This window comes from Microtus pennsylvanicus, chromosome X (assembly GCF_037038515.1).
Source record: "Microtus pennsylvanicus isolate mMicPen1 chromosome X, mMicPen1.hap1, whole genome shotgun sequence".
Classification (NCBI taxonomy): Eukaryota; Metazoa; Chordata; class Mammalia; order Rodentia; family Cricetidae; genus Microtus; species Microtus pennsylvanicus.
This window is the reverse complement of record NC_134601.1, coordinates 75,126,389-75,142,194: the sequence shown is the minus strand read 5'-3', so window position 1 is coordinate 75,142,194 and position 15,806 is coordinate 75,126,389. Positions and strand designations below refer to the sequence as shown.

At 34.9% G+C, this 15,806-nt stretch overlaps 1 protein-coding gene across 2 annotated transcripts in view; it reads right to left on the bottom strand.

Annotated features, from left to right (window-relative positions):
• The window catches only part of Pof1b (POF1B actin binding protein), a 70,798-nt gene that overhangs the window by 16,697 nt on the left and 38,295 nt on the right, over positions 1 to 15,806 (bottom strand). For both annotated transcript variants that reach the window (XM_075957080.1, XM_075957079.1), the window contains exons 8-13: positions 11,836 to 11,863; positions 10,331 to 10,405; positions 3,921 to 4,013; positions 2,959 to 3,072; positions 1,765 to 1,917; positions 1,357 to 1,476 (exon numbers count right to left, since the gene is read on the bottom strand). In XM_075957080.1, coding sequence (XP_075813195.1) covers positions 1,357 to 1,476; positions 1,765 to 1,917; positions 2,959 to 3,072; positions 3,921 to 4,013; positions 10,331 to 10,405; positions 11,836 to 11,863 — 583 coding nt within the window. The remainder of the gene's footprint in view (positions 1 to 1,356; positions 1,477 to 1,764; positions 1,918 to 2,958; positions 3,073 to 3,920; positions 4,014 to 10,330; positions 10,406 to 11,835; positions 11,864 to 15,806) is intronic.

Genomic DNA, 15,806 nt, shown 5'->3' with positions numbered 1-15,806 from the left:
AGTAGAAAATAATTAACTTAAGATAGCACTTAGAAATTTCATTGCTTTTTAATATTCAGAAATATAATTTTAAGAAAAGGTTTTAGAAAACCTTGAACCTATAATCCGTGATCCTAGAGAAGCTAAATAAGAAGGTGAACCCAAAGAAAAACATATAGTTATCCTCCTGGATACTGGAAGGAGACAAGATTGCTAGGCAAAAATTGGAAACTTGGGGGTGGGGTGGGGGTAAGGGGAAATGGGGAGAAAAAAATGGGAAGGGGGAATGGGGAGAGCTTGGGGGAATGGGACGGTTGGGATGGAGGAAGGGTGGATATGGGAGCAGGGAAGTATATATCTTAATTAAGGGAGCCATTTTAGGGTTAGCAAGAGACTTGACTCTAGAGAGGTTCCCAGGTGTCCATGGAGATGTCCCCAGTTAGTTCCTTGGGCAGCTGAGGAGAGGGAGCCTGAAATGACCCTATCCTATAGCCATACTGATGAATATCTTGCATATCACCATAGAACCTTCGTCTGGCGATGGATGGAGATAGAGACAGAGACCCACATTGGAGCACTGGACTGAGCTCCCAAGGTCCAAATGAGGAGCAGAAGGAGGGAGGACATGAGCAAGGAAGTCAGGACCACGAGGGGTGCACCCACCCACTGAGACGGTGGGGCTGATCTAATGGGAGCTCAGCAAAGGAAGCTGGACTGGGACTGATGGAGCATGTGATCAAACAGGACTATCTGAACATATCGGACAAGGAGGACTGACTGAGAAGCCAAGGACAATAGCACTACGTTTTGATCCTACTGCATGTACTGGCTTTATGGGAGCCTAGTCTTTGTGGGATGCTCACCTTCCTAGACCTGAATGGAGGGGGAGGACCTTGGACTTCCCACAGGGCAGGGAACCCTGACTGCTCTTTGGACTGGAGAGGGAGGGGAAGGGGGAGGGGGGAGGGAGAGGGAAATGGGAGGAGGGGAGGAGGTGGAAATCTTTAAGTAAAAATAAATAAAAAAAATCTTTAACTTACATATTTTTCTTTGTAGATTTAAAATTAAAACAATCATATTTATTTTTCTTTTTAATGGTAATAGGGTGGGGGAGTGGTGCTGACGGTGATAAAAATCATTTTCTTTAATAAAATTTTTCTTTTCATGCATGTGTAAGGAGGTCAGAGGAGGGAGCTAGATCTTGGAGAGCTGTAGTTACAGGCATCTGAAGGCTGACTGGCTTGTTACATTGTGATCAGACCCAAACTCTGCTCCCCATGATTAAACATCTCAGTTACCTCTCAAGGTCCAAGCATCACTTTTGTTGAAAAAAGTTTCTATAGACATGTATATTTATTCAATATAGGATCAACATACCCTTAGCTTGCTGATTTCTCTGTCTTTCTCAATTCTTAAGTTTTTTACCATCTCCATATAATGGTTGCCAATCTCATCCATTTTAGCCTGTAGTATTGGGCCTGTGCAAGTCTCAGACACCTGTACAAAACCAAAATAACTGTCTGTAATTGGATTGTTAAGAAGGAAATATATATTAGGCTTCAGTATTGATTATTACATGAATACTGTGTGATTAAATAAGACATTGAAATAATAAAAATGACCTTGAGAGATTATTTGACAAAGTTCAAGTGTCAGCATGATAAAACTTTCATTTAAGGTCAACAGAAAGGAGTCAATGTACTTCACAAGGTAAAGTTTGTATATTCTGTTAACAATGATAGCTTTATAATTAGTTAAGTAGGACAATACTATAAAGATTAGTACCTGTATTCTAAGGTTTTTATTCTCTTGCTCTAAATTACGTTTACAATACTCTAGTTCTTTTAGTCTGTATTCCATGTCTGATAGTGTATGTCGAAGAGAAAGGTTATTTTCTTCCAATGTCTGACATTTTGAGCTTGAGTCTTGAAGTCCTTGCTGCAAAGAAGACACAAGTCCATAAGAAAATGCATTTTGATTTTAAAGTTGAAATGGCCTTTTAAGTGATTCATTGAGAAAAATAAAGCAAATGTTTCAAACTGAATCTTTTGAGACTCTTGCCTTTAGATTAGATGATATTTTAAGCATCATATTAAACATTAAGATTGTCCCTAATCTCATTTGCCTAACTTGAATAAAAAGAAACATTTACATAAAATTTTCAGTGTCCCAATTTATTATTATATTCACGATAGTCTGACCACATCATAGTATACTAATAGTCACTAAAAAAAAATCATGCCCTTGATCGTGGTAAAAAAAAAAATATCAACTTTATAAAATCTTTGGGAAAGCCATGAGAAAAAAAAAGAGAGAACAAACTCTTGGGCATCATTAGAGTTTGGTTAGATTTATCTCTGCACAGTCAAGTATAAAAGTGCATAGAGTTCATTCCCTTGTTTATTCAGCAAACAAACAAGATCTACAAAGCTTCTTTTTCCATTAACATAGCATTAGATTAAAAGAATGAGTCAACATCGACTTTCAGTGACAAATCATGTTGCTCCAAAGTACAGAGAACTGTGTGCTACATATACTATATAACACATAACGTTGCCAGGTTTTGTTTTGTGTGTGTGTGTGTGTGTGTGTGTGTGTGTGTGTGTGTGTGTTTGAGAGGACATTCAGTTGTTGAAAATATGCAAAGCTAGCCGGGCGGTGGTGTTGAATGCCTTTAATCCCAGCACTCGGAAGGTAGAGGCAGGGAGATCTCTGTGAGTTCGAGGCCAGCCTGGTCTACAAGAGCTAGTTCCAGGACAGACACCAAAGTGACAGAGAAACTTTGTCTCAAACCCGCCCCCCCCAAAAAAAAAACAAAAACACACAAAAAATATGCAAAGCTGTTCAATTCTTAGGTGAACAAAGTGTTCCATTACACTAAGACTCTCTGAACTGTATCTTAGAACTTCAGTATGCCAGTAATTGTGCATATGGAAAGCTATCAATCTAGAGTATCAACTACAAAAGACATCAACTTACTTGCTGTTGGCGATTATTTGCTCTCACCGATGCCAAGAGTTCTTCATACTCTTTTATTTGATTTTCTTTGAATGCCAAGTCCTTCTCAAGTCTCATCTTGTCATTTTCCAGAGACTAAAGGCATAAATTACTTATTAGGACTCAGAGTTATATAAAACTGTTAACAGGCAAAGGCTTGTTTATGTTGCAAAATTTAAATAAACACTTGTTTCATCTGTAACTGCTTAAAAAAGTAGAATTCTTCAAAGTCAAGCAAAAGCTAAGATAGAAAAACCCAAGCTTTGAAAACATGTATTAGAAGGGCTGTTTTGATGGATTGGCTACTGTTAAGTGCAATGAAGCAGAAAGTGCTCAATCATTTTTATGTCTTACTTCAATCTACAAAGACTTCTTAATCCCAGCAGGTGGACAATTTTCAAATTAATGTTCAACTACACTCATGAGGATGCAGAAACAAACCAGAAAATTAGGAAAAAAGTGCTCCAAAGTCCTCAAGGTGTTTTTCACTGTGAAGAGAGCATTCAGAATGTTCTACCTGATGGCACCAAAAGTACAATTAAAATAAGAAAATATGAAAGGTTAAGTATTGGCAGGAAGGGGTTTTCAAGTTGTTTTATTTAAAGAGAAATTCAAAGTATGCTTTATTATTACAGTAAAGAAGGGAATTTTTATTAAATGACTATGGTTGTTTTAATTTTGTAGGCAACTCTGGCTTTAAGCACTAAATTATTTTAGTGGTAAATTAAAAGATTGGTGCATGTCAATATATATTCATGCACCCGTGGGGAAGTTCTTTTGTCATCTTTTAATGCTAATTAGCTATTTCACAAATAATTTGTGCCTAGGTAGGTGTAATATTGTAATGTTGTAATACATTTAAAAAGTATATTGAATGTTTTGATTTCTGTTAGAAAGCTAAGAATCAGAAACATTTTGGAAAGAAATCTCGAAACAAATCTTACTGTCAAGTCATTTTGAAGATGTCCGAGTTCTTCCCGTATGTTGCTAAATGTGGACAACACTAGTCTCAGTGACTTATCAGACATACCCCTCATCTGTGGGAAGAAAGCAGTTAATGGTTTATTTTGCTAATGTTTCAAAATAGGCAACACAAGCAAACATACTTTTTTTTCTGGTCCTACAAAACACTTAAAAGTCTTTATTTTTAGCCAGGAGGTGGTGGTACATGCCTTTAATCCCAGCACTCGGGAGGCAGAGTCTCTGTGAGTTCGCGGCCATCCTGATCTACAGAGCAAGTTCCAGGACAGGCTACAAAGCTACAAAGAAATCCTGTCTTGAAAAAAAGGAAAAAAGAAATGATATTTTTAATACATTTTTTTTATGAGAAAGTTGCTCACTATGTAGCCCTGACTGTCTTGGAGCTTGCTTTCTAGATAGAGCAGGCTGGTCTTGAATTCCCAAAGATCCACCAGCTTCTGCTTCCCAAATTCTGGGATTAAAGGCCTGTGCCAACATACCCAGAATCTTACACATAGTTTTAATTAAAATACAATTACATCACCTTTTTCCTTGCTTTTCCACCCTTCACCCCCCCCCATATACTCTCGTTGTAATCCCTCCCATTCCCCTGCACTCTCAGAAACAAAAAGAACTTTCTGAATAATGCTCTTAAGCAGGCCAAGCAGTATTCCTCAAAAGATTTCAACTATGCCTTTGGAAGACATTTTTTTCTTTTTTCTTTTGTGTGAACAAAGCATCATCTCCTTCACACAGCACAATTTTATTATCGAATTTTGCTTTTCTTTTCATTCTTTGCTTAAATGTTTAGAGAAGAGACACTTAATTTTCAAGCCACAAAATGAACTTGCCTAAGTATGCTGTAAAGGGCATGGGTTCTGCCTGCGGTGGGAAGAAGAAAGTATTATGTGGAGTACAGTGTGCTCTGCTCTAAGCTATTGCAATTGGTGTTTTCAGGCGGTACCCTGCACCGAGTGATTCTATTTCCATCCCCTGCCCCAGAAGCCATTTGCTACTTCTTTCAAAGGTGTCTTCATTTTATTTCATGTGTTGGAGTGTTTTGCCTGTATGTATGGATAGGCATCTCATGAGGGCCTGATGCCTAGGCAGGCAAGAAGAGGGCATCACATGTCTTGAAGGTGGAGTTACTGGACGTTAACTTTGTGTGAGTGCTGAGACATCAAACCTGGTTCTCCACTAGGGCAAAGAGTGATTCATCTGCCCAGCCCCTCAAAAATCACACAGGGCTGTTGAGACAGACGAAGGAACAGAACTAAGAACAAAATGCTGAGTTTTGAATACAAATCCCAAGGCAGAATGACTTCCTGTTTTATTTATTGGAAATGAATAACACAGTAAGAACCATGGGACACAGACTAAAAAATAATCTGTTTAGGCAATTTGACTCTTATCTTCTCTGAACTCATGTAGTAAAATTAAATGAAGACCACACGGGAATATGGGCATTTCAAAACCATATAAAGCAAAAAACAATTCCAAAAAGTTTATCATATACACCAGACAAATAAATGATGCAACATTCTTATAAAAGGAGATAACCCTAACACTGATGTGTGGAGACTTATTTTATTATCATCAGATCTTGTGGTACATGTATCATGAAATCAACAAGTGAGAAATTTTCAGCTCTGACTCCAGAACTGCAGTTCATGATGGCCCTACCTTCCTGCCATGGCTAACTAGAATTGACATTAGATGAGTTGACCACATGTGGACTACCCTTGGACCAAGTTTGTCTCGAAGAGATTTTTGTCTTGCAAAATTCCTTCAGGATAGGGTTCCTAAATGTCTTACCTAACTACCTCCAATGGCTCCTATTGCATTTATATGAGTGTACTGTTCAAGCTTTTATGAAAACTTCTTTGAATCCTGTAGTCTCTTTAATGGTTATTAATTTAATAATTCTTAGCAATTCTTTATCCTATTTGTCATTGTGTAACATAAAATGCATAAGATGAGTGTTAATATTAGTAAGACTTGAATAAAAGAACTTGCCATTTCCAATGGCCATCAGGGGTAATTGTTGATGTACAGTCAACTTACTGACATAACGTATGAATTTATTATTAATCAATAAATCCTGAAATTGTGGAAATACATGCAAAGTTCTATGCCTTTGTCAATGTTTTTAACATAACATGTTCACAAAATACTAATAAACTTTAGTGTTGAAATATAGATGGAACTGACTCATTTCAAAGAAAGACAACTCTTTTGTTCTCACTTTTTAAATTTTATTACTTTAAAAAAATACCAATACAAATTCCCACTTCCTCCTCTCCCTCCACTCCTTCTACAACCCTTTCCCTGCCTCCCTCCTATCTTAAGAGAGTGCAAAACACCCTTGCTCAACCTGGATATAGTGGGGAAGGCCTTGGACTTTGCATGAGAGAAAACTCTTACAATAAATTAGTCTTATTTGCTTATTGAAGTCTCAATCCTGAATATATATGTCCCTAATATAAAAGCACCCACATATGTAAAAGAAACATTACTAAAACTCAAATCACACATCAAACCCCACACACTAATAGTAGGAGATTTCAACACTCCTCTCTCGCCAATGGACAGATCAACCAGACAGAAACTTAACAGAGAAATAAGAGCACTAACAGGTGTAATTAATCAAATGGACTTAACAGAAATCTATAGTACATTCCACCCAAACAGGAAAGAATATACCTTCTCAGCACCTCATGAACCTTCTCGAAAATTGATCACATACTCAGTAACAAAGCAAACATCCACAGATACAACAAACTTGGAGTAACCACCTTTGTCTTATCAGATCACCATGTTAGAATTTAATAACAATACTACCCTCATGGAAACTGAACAGTCAACTACTGAACCACCCCTGTGTCAAGGAAGAAATAAAGAAATAAATTAAAGCCTTCCTTGAATTCAACAAAAATGAAGACACAACATACCCAAACCTATGGGACACTATGAAATCAGTGCTAAGAGGAAAGTTCATAGCACTAAGTGCCCACATAAAGAAAATGGAGAAAGCTCACATTAGAGACTTAACAACACACCTGAAAGCTCTAGAAAAAAAGAAGCAAACTCACCCAGGAGGAGTAGAAGACTGGAAATAATTAAACTGAGAGCTGAACTCAACAAAGCAGAAACACAGAAAACAATTCAAAGAATCAATGAAACAAAGAGCAGGTTCTTTGAGAAAATCAACAAGATTGACAAACCCCTATCCAAACTAATCAAAAGGTGGAGAGAGAATACCCAAATTAACAAAATCAGAAATCAAAAGGGGGACATAACAACAGACACTGAAAAAATTCAGATAATCATTAGGTCTTACTACAAAAGCCTGTACTCCACAAAATTGGAAAATGTAAAAGAAATGGACAAGTTTTTAGATAGATACCATATACCAAAATTAATGTGAAAGTTTTAAGGGAAAACTTCAGCTTCTGCAAAGAGGGAAGTGAAATATATTTTCCTGATGTTCTTATTGTGACTGAAAAATCATAGATACATAAACGATGGTGGCGCACGCCTTTAATCCCAGCACTCGGGAGGCAGAGGCAGGCGGATCTCTGTGAGTTCGAGACCAGCCTGGTCTACAGAGCTAGTTCCAGGACAGGCTCCAAAGCCACAGAGAAAGCCTGTCTTGAAAAACCAATATATATATATATATATATATATATATATATATATATATATATATTAAAGGCTCAAGGTGATGAAAAACTTTGTCTCTAGCTATGACAATGAAAGAAAAAATTAGCAATGTGAAAAAAACAAACAAGGAAAGAAACTTTAGACAATAACAATTTGACTCCAACCAAACACCACATCGGGTAGGATTGGGGAAACTGTGACTGTTATCTCATCTAAGGATAAGAGGTTGATAAATGAGCCCATATGTCTGCCATGATTAAGATTTAAAGCAATACACCAACACTATTTACTAGGTTCATGTCAGGAAAAGCAGAGTACAGAGTTGAAACTTTCATCCTAACATCACAAAAATGATACTCCAAGCTCTCTTGTATTCTTAATACCATTAAGCCTTCCATCCTACCATATGTGGACATGCCAATTATAAGAATGCTGACTTCCAATTGGCAGTAATAAAAACTGTCTTACTTCCTCTGATCCTTTACTGTAGGAGCTGACCTTCTAAAATAAAATATCTGAATAAGACTCAGAGTTTCATAACACAGTAACAAAATGTTCAGGTTTCCATCTAGACTAGACTCACTAAACACTGAAAGACAAAAGAGAAGTCTGAAGTTGATAAGGAAAATCAGTCAATAGATGCCAATAAAAAGATAACAAGAACTGTTAGAATTGGGAAAGGAGGAGTCAGACTCTTCCATACATTAATCCAGGAATGGAGAGAGAGAGAGAGAGAGAGAGAGAGAGAGAGAGAGAGAGAGAGAGAGAGAGAGAGAGAGAGAGAGAATTTGAAAAGCACAAGAGTAACCTTAGCTACTAGGAAAACCAGATAAAAAGAATAGCAGAATTCTCCTAGAAATCACAGAGAAAGGAAAAACCGATACAATATTTTTTCAAATGCTAAAAGAATAAAAATATCAACTATAAATTTTATATCCAATGAAATAGAGCTTCTTTTCAAATGTAGAAATGAAATCATGATATTTTCAGGCCTAGGAAAATGGAAATAATAAGTCACTATTAGACCTACTTTTAAAGACTAGCTAAAAGAATTTTTCTAAATAGAATAAAATTCTAAGTCAAGAAATGTTGGACATTAAGAAGGAAAAATAATATGGGTAAACATGACAGGCTATAATTATGTTGAGCTTTCTTATTTATGTTTGATAGCTGAAACAAAATTATAATACTAATATGTTGTTTATGAAAGGAGAAGAAATGTTTCAGAATAATATTATAAATATAAGAATAAAGAGACATAAAAACCCCAAAGCTTTCTACAATTTTCTAAAACTGGGAAAATGTTCAAATCCACACACTGGATTAAGTCTCTCACTATAGAACTTGATAGAGAAACCACTGAAAAATATGCATCCCCAAAATAATAGCAAATCAAAATGGAATTCTAAAATACCATGTATTTGATATCGAAGCAGAGTGAATGTCTGTGGGATATTGCTTTGATTGATGATTGATGTGAGAGGGCCCAGGTCTCTGTGGGTAGTGTCACCCTTGGGAAGGTGATCCTGAGTTGTATAAGAAAGTAGACTGAGCAGATCAGAGAATTAAGCCAATAGCAGCATTCCTGCAAGGCCTCTTCTTTAGCACCTGCCCTGACTTCCCACACTGACAGACAACCGGAAGTATAAGGTAAAATAAACCCTTCTCACAGTAATAGAAACCATAGCTACGACGGCAGTTTTAGTTTTAGTTTTTTTTAGACCCAACACAGTGATTTCTATAGTGTCTGGATTAATTTGCTTTCCCATAAGATATATATAATGGTTCCTTTTCTTCTGGATAGCATTTTTTTTAAATTTTCTTAATTCATGCTACTTTTAGTCTTATTTCCTTAGCTTCTATCTTGATTTATGGATTCCCCTTCATTACAGGAGCATTTCCTGCTCCATTTGGATTCAATCCTTCCACAACCCAGGAAAGTTAAGGCCATGTTTTTGCATCTTTCACTGCCAGAACGTGGAATTGGAGGAGGGGAGGGACTTAGAGTGTGAAATGGGTGCAGGGAAGAAAAGGAAAAGACCATGCTTTGGAATCAGGTGGTACTAAGCCATGGAAGAGTGGATAAGAACAATTTACAGAAAATAATAATATTTCTATATTTATTTCCTGAGCGCCAGACATCCTAGTCATGGTGATCAGACTAAGCTCTAATGTGATCCTATCTAATTAAACTATAGTCAACTCTTGTGGAACACAGTTTTTACTTGAGACGATTTTTATGAGAATCATGCTTGGTCGCAGTTTCCTAGAATTGATCTCTTAAAACACACACACACACACACACACACACACACACACACACACACACACACATAAACACACACACACATAAACACACACACACACATAAACACACACACATAAACACACACACATAAACACACACACACATAAACACACACACACATAAACACACACACCGAAACTTTAAGTTTATTAAGAATTTTTTAAAAAGTTATTTGTATAAATTGATCTGAAGTTTCTTTTTTTAACTGAAAATGGATTTTTTTCCTCACAGAATGTATCTTGATTATACTTTCCCCTCCATCTACTTCTCTCAGTTCTCCAGACTTCTGCTCCTTTCTGGAACTACTTCCTTTCTGTCTCACATTAGAAAAGGACAGACTTCTTAGATATGACAACCAAACATGACAAAATAAAATATAATAAGATTTTATTAGCAAAGTTGGACATTGTGATCCCATCTTACCTGCAGAATATAACGAATTTGCTGTTTTGTAAACTCTGACAGTCCTTTAGGAATCAATGACTCAATGTCTTCTGACTGTAAGAAAATGGAATTTATCCATTGAAAGCATCAATATTTTAATCTTATGGGCTTTGGTTCATAGGTTTTTGTATAAAAAGCATATTTAGAAGGATAGCAGAGGATTAAATTACCTTTTAAAGAATAGTTCCTATGAATACCATTCACAGCTTTACCAATTCTCACTTTTAAATACTCAGTTATATTACACATACATCAACATAATACTAAATTCCAGAGATTGTTAGAGAAAAGATTTGGGCAACCAGCCAAAGATTCCATTTCTGCTTTAAAAGATCACACAAGTTCCAGGACAGGAACCAAAAGCTACGGAGAAACCCTGTCTCGAAAAATCAAAAAAAAAAAAAAAAAAAAAAAAAAAAGAAGATCACTTTAAGGCTAGGGCTCAGTGATACAGTGCTTGCATGTATTATAAGGTCCTGGCTTTGAACCCCAAAACCAAAGGGGTAAGGAAAAGTCATTTGAAACAAAATGATTACTTATTATGCTTGTGGTTGTATATGCTAATATTCTCAGGACCCAAGTGTCTGAGGCAAGAGAAGCAAGGCTAGCTTGTGTTACATAATAAGTTCAAGGCCATGCATGATATATAGCCAGATTCCATCTAATAAAAGCAAATAATAATGATGATGGAGATAATAACAATGATACAAAAATTCAAATTCCACTGAAAATAGCATCACTGTATCCTCCAAAACTAAGTTTTGTTGGGTGTTATATATATTTGAGAAGCTTAATTTTTAAATTATGAAAACTGCCATATAAATTTATAGATATTATAGGATTCAAAGAAAATTTGCTTTAGGCTATGGTGACTTTCGAGAGATTGCAGTGTTGCCACAGCAACATTTGTAAGCTTCAACTAAATTTAAGAGAGAAGCTTAAAAAAGCATGCTTTTATAAGTCAGTTTAAGATATATAGAATTACTTTCGTGAATGGAGGGAGAATAGTGATTAATACTGGAAATAATGATAAAATTAAAAAATAATGCACAAGAGGTGAGTTTTCTTTTTATTGTGTTAAAATAAACTCTGTTTGATTGCTTATTAACTTAAAATAATTGTTACATAATTACAATGTAATGAAATTGATACTTAAAGGTTTTTCACTTCAAGTTGATGTCACACATTATTTCAAGCATATTAGAAGGAATTGATTTTTACTGTATAGATTTATGTCTTCTAAATACAATTTTGTGATCAGGTAAATTTTAATTGTACATTCAACAATGACAACTTAAATTCTAGTGACAGTCATAAAACTATTCTTTGTAATTATCATATTTGCAGTCATTACAAAGATATAAACATTATTTTTCTAACCTGTGTTTCCAGTCTAATAAACACACTAAATAAAAGGATATTATTGGTATCACAATCACATTGTACTTTGTTATCTATTTAATTTTAATGATTTTTGGACTTACTGCATCTGCAGACTCAAAGTCTTGTTTGCTGTAAGAATAACAAAAACACAACTTTAGAAACAATAGATTCAGTAATTATAAATAAAAATGCTTGCTCTATCTGTTTTATATTTTGTATATCATAATAGTACCGGCTTAAGTGAGAATCACAAATAAAATAATTTAAATATCAAAAATGGAACTTTCACTTAGTTTGACTAAAATAATTTTCCTGAAACTATCTGACCTACTAAAAATGAGTATCATATAAATAATAAAATATGCAGAATTAGTTAGGACATTGTCCATTTTTACCAGTCTATCTGAGAGCAGATGTAGAAGTGCTTGACAGCAAATGGTACTTGGGTGAATGAAACAATTACAGGTTTTGTCGAGTTCTACATTCTTTTTCTCACTCTGGTTTTCACTTTCAATTTTGAGTTTAGTTTCTTTCTATTAATATTTTGATACTATTCATTCCATTTTACCAAAACATAAACTTTAAAGATATGGTCAATTCATTTAATCTATGTATACAAGGAAACCATGAGGTAACAACAGTATATGAATCTACACCAAACAAAGCAAACTGATCAAAATTCTAGCTGGATAATAAAATTTTGAGCAAAAAAATCAATATTTGGACAGAGGTTCAGAGAGTGTTTGTGGAGCCACATTACGAAGGCAAATCTTATGGTATTGTCAGTGGTTATACCAGTCTGCTATGTCCTCCTGTAGGAATTGTGAAGATTTGGAAGAATATAGTTACAGTGTTGTCAAGGGCAACAGACCAAACTTTATTTTTGTCTAATTGCTTTTTCTGCACATAGTAGAAGAATGAGGCACGAACATGTATGTGAACATGTCAAATAAACAGAAAAGCAGTTGTATATATTCTGGCAGCAAGACAGAAATAATTTTTAAGGTAAGAGAGTTTTAGCACATTAGTCCCTACCTTGATCCCTTGTGTAATTGCTTATAAGCAAATTGTTGCTTATAGAGATAAGTGGGTCAGTGTTAAAAACCTCTTTCATACATTAATAAAAATAGACAAGGTACTGCAGCAAAAGAAAAATGTACGTTCCCATTCTTAAGGCATGCCTAATATATGTACCAAAGTTTGCATGCATGTATATGGTACTGGTTTAGAAATATTGAAAGAGAATAGAGAAAAATGAAAAATGCAGAAAACATAAAGACCAAAAGAGGTTCATTTGGACCTAATCAAGATCTAGGAAGTATGTTGCAGAAAAACTGAGTCATATTTTATAGATGAGAGAATAAAATACTCAAAAACATTTGAATATATCTCAATCCCTCAGTAGCTATGTGATCTTAATTAATAACATGTCTCCTAGACCTTCATCTGAAATTTTATGAGGTTAGTTTTGAAATTTTATAATACAGATAAGCAGTACAATATCTGGCACATTCTGGTCACTCAATGAATAGGTTATTGAGGGGAATAAAATTATTAACATAGAAAACTTGTGCAAAAAGAATTGAATGCATGAGGTAGTTCTTTGGGTCATAGGAAAGAAGAGAGTAGTTCATGTAATGTGAGAGGATGTTATTAGGTATAATGATCAAAACCTCACAAAAGAGAAAATTCATGTATTTATAAGGGAATAAATTTAATAATTAGCTGTACTTTGATGTATTTGAAATGAATAAACAGTAATGAAAGTAAATTATTAGTCAACAGGTACTGAGTCCTGTATTAAGCTTCATGAATCCCAAACTACATGAAATAGCCCTTATGTAGCTTTCTAAATACTATGGAGAGTGGACAGTAGAAGGTGAGTAGTAGGAATGGCCGTAGAAATAGATAAGTGAGAGAGAGCCCTAGTGAGAGCATTATACTTACCTAGGAACAAAAATAGTTAGGGAAAATGATTGTAGGAAGGTGATAAAATTGATAGAAAAGAAATGGGTAAAAGATTAAAAGAATATATTAAAGACACTAAACATAAATATTGATTTGGAAAATATATTACCTTCTTTAACTTAAAAGGTATACAAAATTGTGTCATACCCTCTATATTTATATGATATATAAATTCTATATTATAAAGATTTAGAAGCTAAAGAATGTAGCCAATGAAAACTTTGAATTACAAAAGTCTATTGGCATTTCTTTATCTTCCAGATGACTCTGAATTCATGTTTTGACTTGATAGCATTAGGTATTCATTTAATGGCCATGTGCTGTCATCTACAAATGAATGATTCCCTCCAATTCCAGAGAATTCGAATTCTACTGTTCTGTGCAGGCATCTGTAATCATACGGTGCATATAAACCCATGCAGACACACACATGTACATATAAAAAGGTAAATATATTTAAAAATATATAGCTGTATGTTATCTATTATATTATATAGAGTTTTCTATTTAAAAACATATAATCCTCCATAATTTATGTTACAGACAATATACTATGTAAATCAATACAGTATGTGGGTTATAATGTATAAAATATAATATTTAAAGATAAAACATTTCTATTCTATCAAACATATTTTCTTTATGAGGACAACACTCAAAATCTTCTAGATTTGAAACTTAAAGTTCTTTATCATTTTCTATAGTCAACACTCTGCAATAGTACACTAGAATTTGTTCTTATTCAGCAGTAATTTAGTGTACATTGAGTAACATTTCCACTTTGAACCCTCTATTGCACTGAGCTTGTAACAATAGCCATTCCACACTCACTATGAAATTATTTTTTAAGATCACAAACTAAGTCATGTGACACTTGCTTTATGCGGCTGTGTTATTTTACTGAATAGTGTTCTCTCCAATTCGATTTATATTGTTAAAAATGACAGGAATTTATTTTTTTATGCTGGTAGATTATCAGGTTGTTTCCATTCCCTGGTATCATGAACAGGGAAGCGAAGGTGTGTCTTTTACATACTCATTTCATTGTATTTGATTGTATATATAGAAATAGTCAGATTTCTGGATCACATGGTAGCTCTAGTTTTCATTTTGAAAATATTTCCTATTCTTTCCCATACCGACTAGTGTACATTACCACAATATTCATTTCCTTCTTCTCCACATCTGCACCAGCATTTGTTATCTTTTGTCTTTTTAATATGTCAGTCATTTTACTTATTTTCTTTCCCAAGTAGTAGTTTTTGCCATCAAAGTGCATTACGAAAGAAAATATACACAATTCTTAACTGATCTAAAATTAATGATATCTTTGCTGAATTTCATAAAACACATCAACTCTCCTTTATTTGTTTGGTTTTGACTTTTTTGAGACATATACTTGCTAAATAGCACCAGCTGGAAAGATAAGCTATGTAGTCCAGGATGGCATCAAAATGAACTCTGTCCTCCAGTCTCAGCCTCCTGAAAGCTGCCATCACAGGTATGAAGCCACCACAATCAGCTTGACTACCTTTTTTTTAAAAAAAAATGTTGTATACTGTGATCTGCCTGCATATACACCCGCACATCAGAAAAGGGCAACAGGTCTCATTACAGATGGTTGTGAGCCACCATGTGGTTGCTAGGATTTGAACTCAGGACCTCTGGAAGAGCAGCCACTGGTCTTAACCTCTGAGCCATCTCTCTAAGCCCCTTGACTATTTTAAAATGAAAAATTTGTTCTGTTTTTTCATATAATTATTCTATTTACTCATTAAGAGCACTAGTGTTCTGCTGTAAACCTGAACCTGCACTTTCAGAAAGGCTATTTTAAGGGCTAGAAACATACTCAGTGGTTGCAACCACATACTGCTCTTTGACAAGACGCGAGTTTCATTTATAAGCAATGCTGGAGATCTCACAGCTGCATGTAACTCAAATACCAGGATCTCCAGCTCCCTCTGGACTGTGTGGGCACCTGAACACATGTGGTGCACATTAACTCATTGAGGCACAATGCATGCACATAAAAAAACTTTAAACATCTATTTTTAAAATTACAAGAATGTACTAAAATATGTGACAACTGCAACATCAAGACAAA